The sequence below is a fragment of the Dromaius novaehollandiae genome, chromosome 12, assembly GCF_036370855.1.
Source record: "Dromaius novaehollandiae isolate bDroNov1 chromosome 12, bDroNov1.hap1, whole genome shotgun sequence".
NCBI lineage: Eukaryota > Metazoa > Chordata > Aves > Casuariiformes > Dromaiidae > Dromaius > Dromaius novaehollandiae.
The window spans coordinates 3,147,797-3,163,787 of record NC_088109.1 but is presented as its reverse complement, the minus strand read 5'-3'; the positions used below and the strand labels follow the sequence as shown (position 1 = coordinate 3,163,787).

General features: G+C 47.6%; 1 protein-coding gene across 9 annotated transcripts in view; it reads right to left on the bottom strand.

Annotated features, from left to right (window-relative positions):
- The window catches only part of LOC112986208 (6-phosphofructo-2-kinase/fructose-2,6-bisphosphatase 4), a 48,253-nt gene that overhangs the window by 27,397 nt on the left and 4,865 nt on the right, over positions 1 to 15,991 (bottom strand). For 2 of the 9 annotated variants that reach the window (XM_064518672.1, XM_064518671.1), the window contains exon 2: positions 13,468 to 13,965. The exons of 2 other annotated variants lie outside the window; for them this stretch is intronic. In XM_064518672.1, coding sequence (XP_064374742.1) covers positions 13,468 to 13,564 — 97 coding nt within the window. In that variant the 5' untranslated portion in view covers positions 13,565 to 13,965. Of the gene's footprint in view, positions 1 to 6,161; positions 6,326 to 11,472; positions 11,616 to 13,467; positions 13,966 to 15,991 lie in introns of those variants that run through there. 5 more of the 9 variants (XM_064518669.1, XM_064518670.1, XM_064518675.1 and 2 more) reach the window with 4 other exon arrangements.

Sequence of the window (15,991 nt, the reverse complement as noted above, 5' to 3'; positions counted from 1 at the left end):
TATAACTATATTATATATTAACTATTACATACACGACAACCCACATTCACATCGATTTCCTCAATCTCGTGAAGGAAAAGGAGTCAATCGGCTCCAAAAGACGAAGCCTCAGCGTTAGGCTGGAAATCGTAACTCAACCGGTGCACAAAGCACTGCCGTGTCCCGACGTTCCCAATGGTGGGCCAAAACAACGTCCCATCCCAACAAGTTGCTCAGGCAAATCTCACACCACTACCTCGCATAGAAATCCCACCAAAAAAGAAAGAGCAGATTAGCAAGAACAGATGTATTAAAAAGAAAACACTGCTATATATATATATACATATATATATATATATATCCATGTAAAATACACCACTTTTTCTGAGCAGGCAAAAGCTGTACCCAATCTCAACCCCATTAAAAAGATTCTAATATTGTCTGTAATGAAGCTAAAGGGAAATTAATGCAAACCAAAAGAGACCCATCCAACCTAGCAAGTCTCCCCAAAGCCCCGAGAAGCAGCTCTTTTGCACAGAGGCCCAAAAGCAAGGAGGATAACGTTTTCCTGTTCTGCCTTCAGGCAGGAGAACTCCGACTCCAGAAATCAGAGCTGCAGAAACAGTGATAAAGCAGGATCCACACGGAAAGGCTGCGGCATCGCCTGGGGCCCACTGGCTCTCCCAGGGACCTGTGCTAACCGGAACGGGCTTTTCTGCTCACCCTCAACACAATTTGTCACCTGACATAGTACCTACATTGCTGCAAAAAAAATTTTTTTTTCCTGGGTGAGCCACGTAAATTTAGGGCACATTTGTCCTTTGGTAACGTAACAGCAAGCCTGAGCTGCTGTACCAGAGCAAAACCGCATTTTGCAAAAGCGAGGGCCGCTGCTCAGAAACCTGTAACCCCCTTAAGAGTCGCCCCACGGATGATGTTGGTGGCCTGTCTCTAGGCCAGCGTCCTGTTGCCGACACAGGCTTGTCCTAGATTGTCCTCGGTAGACAGCACAGCAGACCGATGCCACAACGGCAACGTGCAAGAGGGCCGTTTCCTCCCATCGCCAAGCAGACAAGCGCCTAAGCCTGGCATCTAACATGTATTTTTATCCAAACTCCTGCAAATAAAGCACAAAACCAAGCAAAACCCCCTTCGCACACAGCCGAACAGGCAAGCCGAACCTGTCACTCCGATGGCTCCGTGCACAGCTCTTTAGCCTGCAAATGTATGTTAGAAACCCCGGGAATTATTTACCGATCCCAACCAAATTGCAGGTGCCGTTCTGACTAGGTGCCGGGCTGGCTGAAAGAGCGCTTCGCCTCAGCGACAGCATGAAGAGAGAAGATATTCCGCACACCAAAAGGAGGAATGCTGCGGATTCCCGTGATCTTAAATACCCTGCTTTGACATAATACCATGGCCCCGCATACACCATTACACAGCAAACTGAAATATTAGGCATACAACACTAGCGCTGCACTAGTCTGAGAGCACTTTTGTCCTAGTTTGCAGTCTAAAACTCCAGTTTACCATCTAGAATTCAGGGTACCAGAAAATTTGGGGTATTGTCTTATTTTGGACGGTCAACCGCGGCTGCTGTCTAATGCCAATCAGGCAGGTGGCACTTCGTGCCCAAGCGTTGGGAGCTAGGGAAGAGTCGAGGGCGTACGGCGCTGGCCCGAACGGCAGATGTTAACGGCTAAGTGACAGCAATGCAAACAAAAGCACACAGAGCAATTACTGTAGTTCTGCATCTCGGTGTAGTGTTTTAAACAACACTGGCAAGACTCAGCAGAGCAAATAAAGGATTTTGTTTTCTTCCTTACAGCTCCCATATAATTATCAAGGCTTAATTTTGCTCATTAGCTGAGTTAAAAAAAAAAAAAAAGTCAAGTCTAAAACAAAATGGAAAGTTTGGGGACTTTCCAGTACTAAAAAGTGGGGAAAAAAATCTTTCTGAACTGAAGCTTTCTTAACAAAACGCTGCAAACACTCACTGCAAAGGGCGGGGGGGGGGGGGGAAGCACTCATTTAAATGACAGTATTTAAAATGTCAGTGTCTCCAGACCTCCAACTTCCTTTGAAGAAATGTAAGCAATTTTGCCCTGAGGATGTAAACCAATAAAAGAAGAAAAAAAAAAGAAAAAAAAGATGTTACATTAAAAAATATATTCCTAGATTGGAACAAACTAAATAAACTACCTTATTCCAGTAGTTTAGTCTTTTCCCGATGGCACAGAGTAATTAGGCCACTTATTTCTGCAAATTTAGCTATCCCCATCCCTTTTTCTCATGATCAGTGCTGAAACCTCATCCCGTTTCACGGACACAAGAACTGTGGAGTCTCCTCAGCGCCTGCGGTCCACATCCCTTCGCTACCAGCACATCCACCGAGAAGCAAGCAGAAAAGGAGCTAGAAGAGTTGCCAGTTTACAACTTTGAATTACAGAGATTAAGAATTATATGAGATTAAGAGTTCTGCTCGATTTCCCTTTATACAGCACTTAATCCTCACTTATTATATACAAGCAGCCTGCAACACAAGGATGGTTTTGTAACGGCAAGTCCCCGCACCAAGGCAGCTCTCTGGCAAGCCCTCGTGCCCGGACCGCCTCGCCAACCTCCACGACCGCCTCTCCACAGTCTACCTCCAGAAACCAAACCGATTTCTTAAATTCTGCTTCAGATATATGACCCCAAAGGGTTCCCGACAGCCCCAAGCTGCGGATGTGCCACCAACAGGGATTTTGCACGTCCAGAACAGCACGGTCAAACGCAGAGGGTCACATGCCACCATTTGATAAAGGTGCTCTACTACTTTACTCACTCCTCTTTCTTTTTATATATAGACATTGGTAATACATGCACAGAAGAACACAAGTTTATAAAGAGCAATACCCAAGGGGAATGAACGTTGCATCCCCTCCACCCCATCAAAAAGAGCACGCACAAAACAGCAATCAATTAATGGAAATGGCCAAGCAACAAGAACCACATTAAAAGCAAATACTGCAACTTAAGCAAAGTCGTTATTCTAGCTAAAATTTTTGTATCTACTGCTCAACAACTGCAACAGCAGGTTGTATCTCAGAGTAAAATTAAGACTCCTTTCCCTTCTAAAGTTAAATACTCAACAGCCAAGGGAAAAAGCAACTACGTACTCATTTCTTGCCTCCTAGCTTCTGCTGTGAACTAATGCAAGATAAAGAAGAAGGTTTTGAAACCAAACTGGGACACTGAACAACCTACATCAGCTGAACAGAATTTCAACAGCCCTCTAAATTCACATGATCTTGTGAAATTGGAGACAAAGTTGATTCTCTGCAAATTCACCTACTGCCTAAAAAATCATGAGCTGTCCAATCCTTTCCATCTATAATAAGATTTTCTTTTTTCCTTATTTGTGTTAAATTTTTGCGTCAACCTTTACGGTCAGATGTTTTTTGTATTGAGTTGCTATGGTTAGCCATCTGCAGTTTATGGAAATGTTCTTGATGTTTCAACAGCCTTTGAGAATTTAGAGGGTCATACGCAAATATCTTTTAACTACAAGCAGATACAACCACCCTTCCAAATAAGGTTAGCCCTACATGTTTTCCCACATCACGCATCCAATTTAACCACGCCTAATTCATTTTTTTCCTGTTGATCAGCTACGGCAATCAATCCTTCCTCTTCCCGTCACCAGGCAGTGGGAGGCTCCTCATCCTCACGCTCTTCCTCCCTTCTCCCACACCCGAGGAGGTCCCTCTTATTTTATTTCTCGCCTCTCTCTCTTCCAATTCATTGGTTTCCAATAACACCCATGTACAGGCGATGCAAAATTCGTATTTGCCCTCTGGCCAGTCTTCAGAAAAAGCGCTACCGATCTTCACCGCAGCCCCTCAGAGGATAGAGAGCAAAGAAAATCATTAGAACTATCAAATTCCAGCTTTGGGGAAAAAAAGGTCTGTTATCTGCAGCGGGGCGGGGGGAAGCAAAGTTTAATTGCAGGAAGTTTAGTGTTTATCTCTCACTTCCGCTCTAAATCAATAAACAGCTTCTCCTAGCCTCTCAAAACAGCTTTCACTGAGGCGCATTTTGCTATTTATCATTAACGTTAATGTTTGCAGCGCACTGTTTGGCTCACAGGACTTGAAGCAAGCTGACGGCAGAACCAAGAGCAGCTTCAGCGCAACCCACCTAGGACAAAAGCCCTCACACAAGACCACACAAGCTAAGCAGCAGCTATTAACAAAAATATACATCTCCATCCTCTACAATTCTTGCTTTGGTGTGTCATTTCGAAGAGTCACCTTTATTTTACTCGTCTCGCCAGGTTTAAAAAGTGCTGCCTTCGCAGTGGGCTACCTGCGCTCCCAACTCTCCCTTGCTCCTCCTCAAAGCCCTTAGCGACACAGCTAACTGGATTTCTTCTTCCCGAGCTAATTACGGAGGTTATAACTTCTACAAAGTCACAGAAATGCCAGCTAGCGCAGGTAGGTGCCTTCGAACGCGGAGCTGCTGTGTTGGAACAACGTGCACCATCCTGCTCGCCCGCAGTCTGGAGGGACAAAAGCAGCGCAGGTAAATGCTGGTAGTGCGGGCGAGGAACTAAGGGACCCAAGCAAAGCAGCCGGAAAGAGCTCATCCTGCTTAAAAAAAAAAAAAAGTAGGTTGCTTTTAATAATTTGCTCAAGAAAAGGGCCAGCAAGGCACGAACGGGCATGAAGCGGTGCAAGAAATCAGGGAGACACCAGAGCTACCAGCTTCACTTCTTCCACCGGGGAAGCTGCTCTTGAAGACAAGAAGTCACCCGCAGATTTGCCCTTGTATGTTTGAACAGCATCCCGTAACGTAGCTAGCCGTAGCAGCGGAGAGCTGGATTTGGTCGACGGGGCCTACAAGCCACTCGGCCCCCTCAGGCCACAGGGCAACATATTACAGGAAAATCTGGGAATACAGGACTCGGCAGCCCACTCCCGCCGGGAAATCACAGCAAGTTCTCAGTGTGCTGAAACAAGATGCAGGCTTTCATCGAGGCAGATAAGCTCCCACGCTCTCCGGGATGCTTGCAGTCGCTACTAAACGCGTACCACAAACGCCGGTGGACACGTTATGGATATACATGGCAAGTGCAAACCCATGCAGGAGCAGAGAGATTTAAAAGAAAAAAAATTACACGTCCCGATCTGGTTTTCTAGCAGAAATGTTTCTCAATTGCAATGGGCCTTGGCACTCAAAAATTACGGAATCCTATAGAGAAAGCAGACATCTAAAATAAAAAAAAAGTCCAATTTGACTCTTCAATAGTTTACAGTCAACGGAAGCTAAGTAAGTTTGTTAAGAAAACTCCACGTCACCAGATCGCACGTGACCGATATATGTTTTTATTCGTGGTTCTGTTATTCATTCGGTTTGTGATAAGATGTGGTATCTATAGCTATAAAAACACACGAGCGTTATTTTCTTTGGGGAAAAAGATGCCAACGCTACAGCTGAAGCTGAGCGCTCTCCTCCAGCGCGTTTACAAAAGCAGCCGCATGCATTTCCACAACTTTTCCCATTTCTCCAGGCTTCTGGCCCGCCGCGGCAGCGCGTCTCCCCCCGCAACGCCCGCCCGGCCCCGCGGGGGACGCCGAGGCCCGGCCGCGGGGACCCGACGCGGCGGGGACGGGCTCGTCCGCATGACAACGACCCGCTCTGCGCCACAAAAGCCCTTTTGTCTCGCGGGCGGCCGCAACTCGCGCGGGGCTGCGCTTATTTCGGGGGAAAAACCCCGAATCCCCGCTGCCAGGCGAAGGACTGCAGCCGCCGCAGCCTCTCAAGCCGCTGACTCGGCCGGCTGCGGCTCGCGGGGGGGAAAGCCGCTAAGCGCCGCGGCAACGGCCCCACGGAGCGCCGCGCCGGAGGAAAAAAACGAACAGAAGTCACGTTTCCAGGCCTCTCTCCGAGAAAAAGCTACCGGGAAGCACCGCGGCTTGCAAGCAGCGCGGCCAAACGCACCAGCTCCCCAGGCGACCGCCGCGGCCCCCCCGCCGCAGCCTCCGCGCCCTTCCCCCTTCCCCCGCTCCCCGCCGCGGGGGCTTTCGCAGGGGGCAGAGCGGGGCCGGGGGGGGGGACGCGGACCGGCCGCACCCGGCGCTTCCCGCGGCAGCCCCGGCTCCGCGCTCTCCGCCCCCCCCCCCCCCCGCGCCCCTCACCGCCGCGCTGGGCGCTGTGCCCCGCCGGCAGCCCGTTGTCGTAGGGCTCCCACGTCTTCTGCAGCGGGTTCTGCGTGAGCTCCCGCGCCGCCCCCGCCGCCGCCATCCTCGCCGCCGCCCCGGCTCCCACTGCGGCGGCAGCGGCGGCGGCGCGGGGCGGGGGCGAGGCCGGCGCCGCCCCGAGGCAGCTCCGAGCCCCGGCCCGGCCCGGCGGCGCCCGGACGCCTCGCTGCGGAGCCCCGGCGCGGCGCAGCCTCCAGCGCCCGCGGGAGGGAAGCTCGGACACGGGCAGCAGGGAGGCGAACGCGGGGTTGTTGCTCCAGGCCGCAATAAGCAGGGAGTCGCCTTGCAGCCGCACGCCGCCTGCTCCAGTCAAGGCGCACGTGCGTGTTTTGCAGCTCTTGCGTTTCACAGGCACAAGCCAAACTGTTTCATTTTCTGCCACCAGCGCAATACCGCGCAAGGGTCATCTCTAAAGCACTAAAAATACCGTGCGCATTCACCTGGGAGTAAACACCACGGCATTCAGAACATCTTCCCCTTCCAGTCTCTTCTGCCCTGAAGACAAAAGTTCACCTCAATGCAGAAAAGCCCAAGTGAACAATATATCCACCGCTTTCTACCATCTTGTCTAGCCACAATGAAAAAGCCTATATGCAACTTGCTTTGGAAAGAGTCTCTGCTCCAGCAGGAGAGGTGTTGTGTTCAGCTACAGCATCCTGCTGCCACGCTCAATTTTGTCTCCTTTGCAGCTGAAAGATTTTGTGCATCCACTCTAAAACTGACTGAGCTGAGCAAAGTCCTAAAAAGCTGAATATTTTACTATGGCATTCATCCCCAGCTATGTATTCTTACACAGAAGTTGATAAAATGCAGTGCACTAAGAATGATGGTAACGCGGTAGATGCATCTCCATTACTGCTAACTCACGGGTACTCGGACACGACGACACTGGCCTAAACAGGATGGGGCCTGGTATGGAGTTGGGCTTTGGGGGTGGGGGGTGTTTAAACGAGTCAGGGCTTGGGCATCTGAGGGCTGGTTTTGGTTTTTGTACTTAACTGCTAGCTAAGAGCTGGCTCTTATAAACAGAAAGTCTGTACTAAGGCATTAGGAAAGCCGCCCCTAAGAGTTAGCACTTCTTTTCTTTTTTCCGAAGCATGTTTCTTCCACCTGCCCTTCCTTCTTTGCAGTTTTTCTCTCTCTTCAGGAGTGATTACAGGTATTTCCAGGTGTAGGGCCCTGCACTATATTTTCATGCTAACTTTTTTTCTTGATTTTGGTTCGACTTAATAGCCATGGGGCTATATATAATAGGCATGGGGGAGGCGGGGGAAGGATTATGTTACAGGGTCAGAAAACTAGAAAGGCAGCACCTGGGAGGGGGAGGGGTTTCTGGAAGGCTTCAAAGCTCCTCGATTTTGTCTGTGAAGTTTGTGTTCACTTCCAGCAGTTACTGGAGGAGTCTCACCCCACGGCTGTGGGTAGGAGAAGTTTAATACGTGCTCAGGGCTCATCCTGGAAGTCTCTCTCTCGTGCATATACGTAACCGCCTAACAGCTCCTCCAGCAAAACCAGGCAAGTCCGCAACAGATGTAACATAATATTAACAGAAATAACAGGTTAACAGAAATAATACCAACTTTTTAGGAAAAAAAGAAACTTAGGCCTGTTTTACATGTATTAAGCAGAAAGCAAAATACCATTTCTCTCCCATCTCCAGAAATAATGAAGTTTGTACTTCTTTCTGCAGATCCACATAGTCACACAGGAATTCAAAGTCCACTCTCGTTCCTATCTTACCTCCAAAAACACTGACATGCTACAGTTAAGAAAATACCTAGCATTTTTCTAAGGCCTGCAGTATGAGTTAGCACATTTCCAAGTCATGCCCCCGCACATTAAGCACACCATAAACCAACTCTTCTTACTTGAACAGATTTAAATCAGCAGCACCCGTGCAAAGGCTAAGTGAGGGCTTGTACAGGTGTTTCCAGCAGCATCAGAGGTGCGGGAGCACCTACTTGGCCTCCTAGCTTTTATTTTCATGGAGTGGTTTTGTGAGGTGAAGATTTCTCCTTCACTGATGACCAGCTGCTGTTGCTGCTGGTCAAACGTTTTAAGCAGACAGTTATGTATAAGCTAAGTGCATAACGGGATGCGTGACTGAGCACAAAGTGAAGACAATACACCGAATCCCTAGGAAAAGGCAAAGCAAGCGCTGCTCATTAGATCCCAGACAAACTTCTGCACAGCCGACATGTCAACAGCTGTCCTAATACTACGGCTTAAAAAGCAAGTTCCCGTGGGCGACCTGCTGGAGATGCAGCTCTGTTGCAGCAAAATCGGAAATGAGCCTCTCGTTTCAGGAAGGACTGCTGCCCCATCAGCGAGGAAGCCTTTAGCTGGCTCGGGGGAGCAATTTTCGGCGTCCACAAGAAACGGAACAGATGGGACCAGGGAAATCGCTGACACGGCAAGCGTGGCACCTCCCGGCCGAGGGGAAAGGCAGTCTCGGACCTGACCTGCTGCGCAGAAGGAGAACGTGCTTGGCCCAGCGAACCAGGCTTTGCTTTCAAACTAACTGCAGGACAATGAACTCAAATGGCTTAATGCACACAGAAAGCAGGAGTCATTTCTTGGAGACGGGCAGGGAGAAAAGAGGAGGCGGAGGCCTCGGCATGCTTGCACAGAAGCCTCTCTCTGTAAATAATCTGTATCACGTGGTAACTATATACCACGAGTCGCACAGGATCTGCGAGTCGCTCTGGAAGGTGTCCCGTTTCCCTGTAAAGGTGTCACTTCAGAGCCTGCCGGCCTGTAAAACACCTACAGAGAGCCACCGTCGCTGCCTCCGCCGCTGCTGCCCACCTTCGCTCCAGCAGCCGAGCGAGCGGCGGAGGAAGGACGACCTTCCCGTCCTCCCAGTGCCCACGCCCTCGCTGCAGCGAGCGCGGCACACGCGGGTCACGAAAAGCCAGTCTGCAAACCCCGCCGCGGCACGGAAGAGTCAGCTCTGCGCAAACATATCTGCAAAAGGACTGAAGGATACGGCTGGAGGTCACGGCCTGTGGGTTAGGCGCGCGGGGTGTCTGCACGGGAATCGCCACGCTGCCCATGCAACGTCCCAGCTTAGCGCTTGCAGCCACGATTATGGCGCTATCCCGTCCCTGCTCTCGGTGAAACACGAGCAGCTCATTCTGTAAAATTCCTGAAATACGGCGCACAAAAACATCATGCAACTTCTAAGACACAAAAACACCAAAACACCCATTTTTCCCTCCGATCACCTATGTTGGACGAGCGCAGTTTGGGGCAGTGGCGATGCTTTCCGAGAAGAGGAGCACTGTAAACAGCCAGCACTTACAAAACAAGCCCGCTAAGCTCTTGGTTTATGTATATATAGACACACACACAAACATTTTGCATATACAGGCATGCACCTGCCCGCCCACAAGCCGCGTGCCAGGAGGCACCGAGCCCATGCAAAGCATCCCAGAAGGCTGCTGTTAAAACACAGCGGCTCTCAGCTCTCTACCCAGGGTGCAAACAGAGGTTACGGAAAGCTACAGGGAAATTAAAGATATATATATCACTTCCTATTGGAGCTTGACCCCTATGTGCCACGGAGTCTATTAATCCCAACTTATTTTCTCAACCAAATGAGGAAAATCAATGTTACATTTTACTGGGGGAGGGGGAGACAGCAATCCCCACTCAGTCTCAGAAGGATTAAGTATTCCCGTTTCCTCCCTGATATTAAACACTATCCTTAAACTAATGCTTCCGTTTCTCTAAAGCTTTTTTTTTTTTTTTTTGCCTAGTATCATGAGGTAAAACTTCTACCCCTGCAGTGCCACTTATTTACTAGCCAATTTGAGAAGCCCAGCGGCTGCTGACCTCTATACACACAGCTGGCAGTAAATACCACAAACCTGCATCCAGCCAGCCTCTGCTACACCCAGTCACAAGCAACAAGTGAAGCAGGAATTAGTTTAAACAGTTCCACCTCAAAATACATGTCTATTTTCTACAGGTTGCAATGGTGGCCAAGAGGGGAGTGAAGGAGCAATCAAGACTCCAGCTCCTGGGTGGGCGCATAGGTAGGGCTGCATCCCCCCGTCGCTTCACAGCAACTCCAGAACATTTGTCAGTCACAAAACACCAGCCTAGTTTCAGGAAAGTTTTAAGGAGGTACAGAGAAATGCGGGATCTGCAACGATCATTAAGTAGGAACGTTGTTTGAGGGATACAGACGCACACCAGCACCATCTCCAAGCACACGGAGATCTCGTGCACCCAGCTTTGACATCCCACCAGCACGTCCTGCCTGCTGCCCCCACGTCCCAGTGCGTATAAAACCTACAGGATAGTTTCTACTGAGGTTGTAACTGATTTTCTATTTTAATGGAAAAAATCACATCAAGTGTACCTTCAGACGACTCGTGGCCGTCCTTCACTGGCCAAAACGACACAGCTGGAAGTGTCACCTGAGGACAGGCAGCAGCTGCTACATCACATACAAGCCCTCAATCACAACACCACCAGCCAGTTGGAAGCGATGGTGACCCAACACACAGATATGCCCACTCTGTTTGCAAGCAATGCTCCCAAGCTTCAAAACTGGGTTTCAGGTGCAACAGGGGAGACTTTTCCCACCCGCCCGAGCCTGCCATGCTGCTCCCGTGATGCCCCCACATTTGGTACGGTGCTCTCACGCGGTGAAGTGCTGCTGCCTGTGGGTAATCCCAGCATCCAAACTTGCAGCTCCACTAGATTTCCACTAAACTGACCAAAACTGGGGAGGCTCGTCCTATTCAGTCACATCTTTTAACACATCAAGAGGAGATAGACAGCTCCCTCCCAGAGGTAATTCCCATATTCCCCAAGTACTGATGAAGGCCTGGCAGGTTTTTGCCTCTGTGGAAGAGGCGGTTTTAATGAGCTGTCTATAAACACAAAGCCAATCTGCTCGGGGATGTTGTCACCTGTCGTAAGGCAAGACCTAGCTGAGTTTTGCTCTTCAGTTGCCAGGGAAGCCTAGGTGATAAAGGAAGTCATGTTAGCAACCCTAAAGGGTGGCTCTTCTCCCTCTGGGCCATTCCTGAGCCCTTGGACTAGGACAAAGCTGGTGCCCTAGGAACAGTCACCCTGCAGGTGAGAGCTCTCATTAGTTAAAAACTTATTTTTTTTTAAACTCACAATTTCCCCACAGAGATTAGAGCAAATGCCTCCCATGAAGAGCTTTAACCAAGCAAGAGGGGAAGAGAGATGTAATGCCATATTAGCAAAATGAGAGATTGATTCCTACCTTCAAAGTGCAGTTTCTCAGGACTTTCCATCACATCAACTTCTTAAATGAAGATTTCTTGTCTCCTCAAGACCGCCTATGGTTTCTTCTTCAACCAGAAGTGCCCTCCTGTTTCCCACTCAGTCTAATATCCCAGGAGTCAACTGAGCAAAAATGAGAAATAGCCCACTAAGCACTCAAAAATCTCAAGCATCCCATATTACAAGTTCAGCAGGTTCCCCACACCATCTCCATGCATCCTTCCATCTGGGACTTTGTTCCAAACCAGCTGAAATCACAAGCAATTTTGGACCACATCTCCAATTTGATGAGCAGAGATACTTTGCATGTCTATGGCATTTCGTCTCTTTTGAGCAGAAAATGAGTGTACTGCTGGTACCATGCATTCTGTATTCTGTTTTCTGTCATTGCCTAGAGGCAAGGAAGTTCCTGTTCTCGTGAAGTAGACCTGCTACGTCAAAGATGAGCAAAGCCATTAAGTATTCAGGATGAAAATAAATAAATAAATAAATCCACTCTCCACATCACTCATCTTCAGGAGTTATTTTAGAAGAGTTTATTTTATTATTAGACTTCCTGGCTACAGATCAATCTACAAAAGTGATTCAGAAAAATGGTAGTACGTGGTCACACTTTGCATGAGAATGAGCTAAGAGCAAGAAATCTCTTCAGTGCCAACTGGGCAATAGATTTAAACAAGATGCTAGATCCTAACAAAGCTGTATAAACACACATACTACAGATTCCTCAAGCTGAAACAAAATAATAGTCCTCAGTGTAGACAAGGCACCTCAAAAGCCTCCAGATAACATGCAGGCCAAGAGAGCATAGACTGAAAACTCATCCAAACAGAAGACACTGGTATGGAGTAAATCAGTGAGAAAATAAATCCCTACCTACGCTAATGCTCATCAGCACAGCTGATACGAGTGAAGATCTGACAGGGCTCCAGCACCCAGAAACCTCAGACCATGCTGCTTTGGCTGAAGAGAAGACTAATTCCCACACTAATTTGCATTCATTATATTTTCCTCGTCATCTGCCGAAACCTCTTAGTAGATCATCATCACGCATGCAAAACAGTGATGTGTCCCTTAGAGCAGTACTTGTGTGTGACTTGCTTCCAGGATGGTGAGGTGCTTTCAAAACCAGGATGACTATGATCAGGAAATGAGCGCTTGCTGCACAAAGGTTTTCCCCCCTCCCCATGAGAGGGTTTTTATCATAAGAATTGTACCAATAACGACTTCAGTAGCTCTCTACAGAACACAGCAGTTTCATATGCATACAAAAACCTAAAATAAAAAAACCTAAGATAATTTAGGGTGAGAATTACATGCTATCAACAGAAAGCCGTCAGCACAGATTGCATGAGAATCCACTGAGATTCACACACACAATTTCATCAGCTAAAGAATACACCTTGCCACATTAAAATATGGTTCACTTAAAAATAACAAAGAACAGTGATAAACGATTTATTTCTAAATGTGTTATCACATTTCAGAGGAAGTAATCACTTGATTTTAAACATGAGACACCCCTAACATTGGGAGATAAACCACATCAATGAGATGCCGTTATTCTCAATGCAAGGAGGTTTCCAGTGTTAAGCCCTTACAATCTAGCACCAATGCACAGATTTAGGCTCCTCTGCATGAATGCGTCCTTTAAATCTGAAGGGCAACAGCTAATCCCTTACACCCGCAACCCAAGCAGCCACCTTCTGCCTTCACCTCCAAGAGACCATGGAAGCCATTGCCTTGAAAAGCAGGCTAGATCCTCGAGCAGTGCTTCCAGCTATTGCTTAAAACAATTTCCAGCATCATAACATTAAACATTTTAAATCTTACTGTTGCTATGCAAGACAAAAGGAAGATGCACTCATTATCCGTGTTGTCCGAGTGCAGCTTCCTAGCTCGCTGCGGACTTCAAGCTAATTACACAGGGGGGCGCATGCTTCCCGGGAAACGCGGGCAGAGGCCATCAGAATACCTGGCACCGGCACAAATCGCCCACGTGCTTCCGCGGGGCTGGAGGGTAACTGAAAACGTTGCATTTCCAAGGTGGGAAGTCTACCGAGGGCCGTCATTCCTACACATTGCTCCGGCAGGACCCGACGGTGTTACTACAGCAACAGCACGTAGCGAGTTGCACAACCTTTGGCCGGCTGCAGGTGTACTCAGAAACTCGGTCTTCCTTGGAACTGTGATACGGCAGCGAGCGTTTCCACGCCGGCTGAATCAGCTACCGGGAATCCCAGATGCAGCCCAGGAGCACCGAGGCTTGAAGAACCCAGAGGACTTGAGAAACAAAATACTTGCATTCCTTGGATGTTTGTCATCATTTCCAACGAAGGTTCAAGTGGCACAACGTCCTACTAAGCAATCCAAAAGTAACCCCATCGTCTTAAAAATCTATTCCTCTGCCGCCACATAAGCATAGTGGAAAATTCTTCCCAATTCCCAGAGTCAGTTTGCTCTTCCAAGGAAGCTAAAAGGAACACAAGGAAAGGATTTGCAATTTTAAAGCAGACAGAGAACCTGCCTCCAGGCTAAAAGGCATATGAATTATGCCCACTCGCAGCTCATTTTATATTTTAACATTTATCATACACATGCAGCCTTTGTCCTTTCCTTCAGCTCAGGTGCGACAAGTGTCATTTGTTTGTAACACACAAACCTGGTCTGAGAAACACACAAAAACAGCAAAACGAGGGCAGCTGCCTTCCAGGGCGGAACAAAATTACTTAATGCTATCTTTAAAACCAAAAAGTTATCAGCTGGCTTCAGAAGTAGAATTCGTCAGGACAGCCGTGGCGGGGGGAGAACACTTTTGACCACAACGATAAGAACATATTACATTATTACTGGAAAAGAAAGAGAAGGATATTGGCAATAAAGAATACACAGGATTTGTGTATGGTCTAAACGTGTGAAGCAAAGCAAAGGGCTAAAAACACCCTAAAGGCTTTGGGCTCCAATCACCTAGGAGCTGGCAGTGCTTTGAAGGACAGGAGCCAAGGAGAACTTAGAAAGCACCATCAGGGGCTTGATATATGGAATTACTACTGGTGGCAAAGTCAAAGAGAGAAAGAGAGGAACAGCAAGGGTGACATTGGCCTGGATGAAGCGTGCCATGGGCAGAGAGAGCAAGGCAAGGTCAGGTTGTGGGAGGAGGAGGAAACGCCAGGAAAGCAAAACCAGTAAGGTGTTAGAAGGAGCGGTGATGGCACAGACGGATCAAGGAGAGCAGGAACAAAAGGGAGGTTTAGGATGACATGAGACAGACAGGCTTCTGCATACAACAAGCCACTCTGACAGCATCCAAAACAGACCCAGATCAGGAGAATTTGAGTCAGAAATTAGACACCTATCTCAGAGAGAGACAACTGTCTGAGATAGACAACTATCTCAGTTATCACACTATCTCAGGCTTGCTCGAGAGCTATAACAAGCTAAAAAAAGGGAATGGGTGTTAAAGGTCCAAAACAGTAATCTAGCATCTATTGTCACATGGGATAAGTAGGTCCTTAAAGAACAAGCCCGTGGCAACAGAAGCAAGAATAATGCATTAATGAGGCAGCAAGTGGGTCTGAAGTCCTCTACGTGCACCTCCAGTTATGTCAGGTTTCATGTGTCCCATAGAAAGCAGAGACAGGAAGGCAGGGGGCTGAAAATTAAGAGTTAATCCCTTTAGGGAAAGAAAAATGACATAACACAGAGAGAAAAAACCTCACGGCATATGTGATACCAGCTGATTCTGGAAATAGCCTGCAGTTTTATCATAAAGGAGTATATTCATCTAAATAAAAATACAAGAGAACTAGAGCAAGACTTGAGCATGTATTTCAGTGGCAGAATTAAAAGCAAAATCCCACAATGCTGTTGTGTAGCTTAAATCCTAGCACTAAAGGGAAAAAATTAGGAGACAAACTGAGATCCAAATCACTAATGGATCTTTGTCTTCATACCCTCCAGGGCAGATTTCTCATGTGTGTTTTAAGTACAGCTAGATGGCTTATCAGCATCCTGAGACTAACAGGATCAATATGCAGATGAGGAACTTTAATAAGGATAATAAAATTACGACAGCCAAAGTAATCTAGTTTATTAAGTACAGACAGGCTAAACAACAAAAGTACTATAAATAAAAAATGCTGCAAGGGGAAACACTCAAAGGAGAGTTACTAGCACAATATTAGCAAAAAAAACCCTTTTATTTTTTAAATAAAAACCTTAGTCTCTCTATTTCTAGAAAGAACTTGCTTCAGGACAAGTCTCTGTAGAGAAAATAAATTACAAAAAGCAACTGAGGTGTGAAGAGGGTCACACTCCAGCAGGCACAGCTTATGTGGCATCAGAATATATAAATACACATTGAAACATTTCAGTTTAAATATAAACAGAAAGCCAAACAGCATACGTAGCAGCAGTGAGAATACTCTGGCAAGCAGGGAACAGATGCTCCAAGAGCAGCCACGTTATTTTGTTACGGCGTATTATTTGCAAGGGGAGAA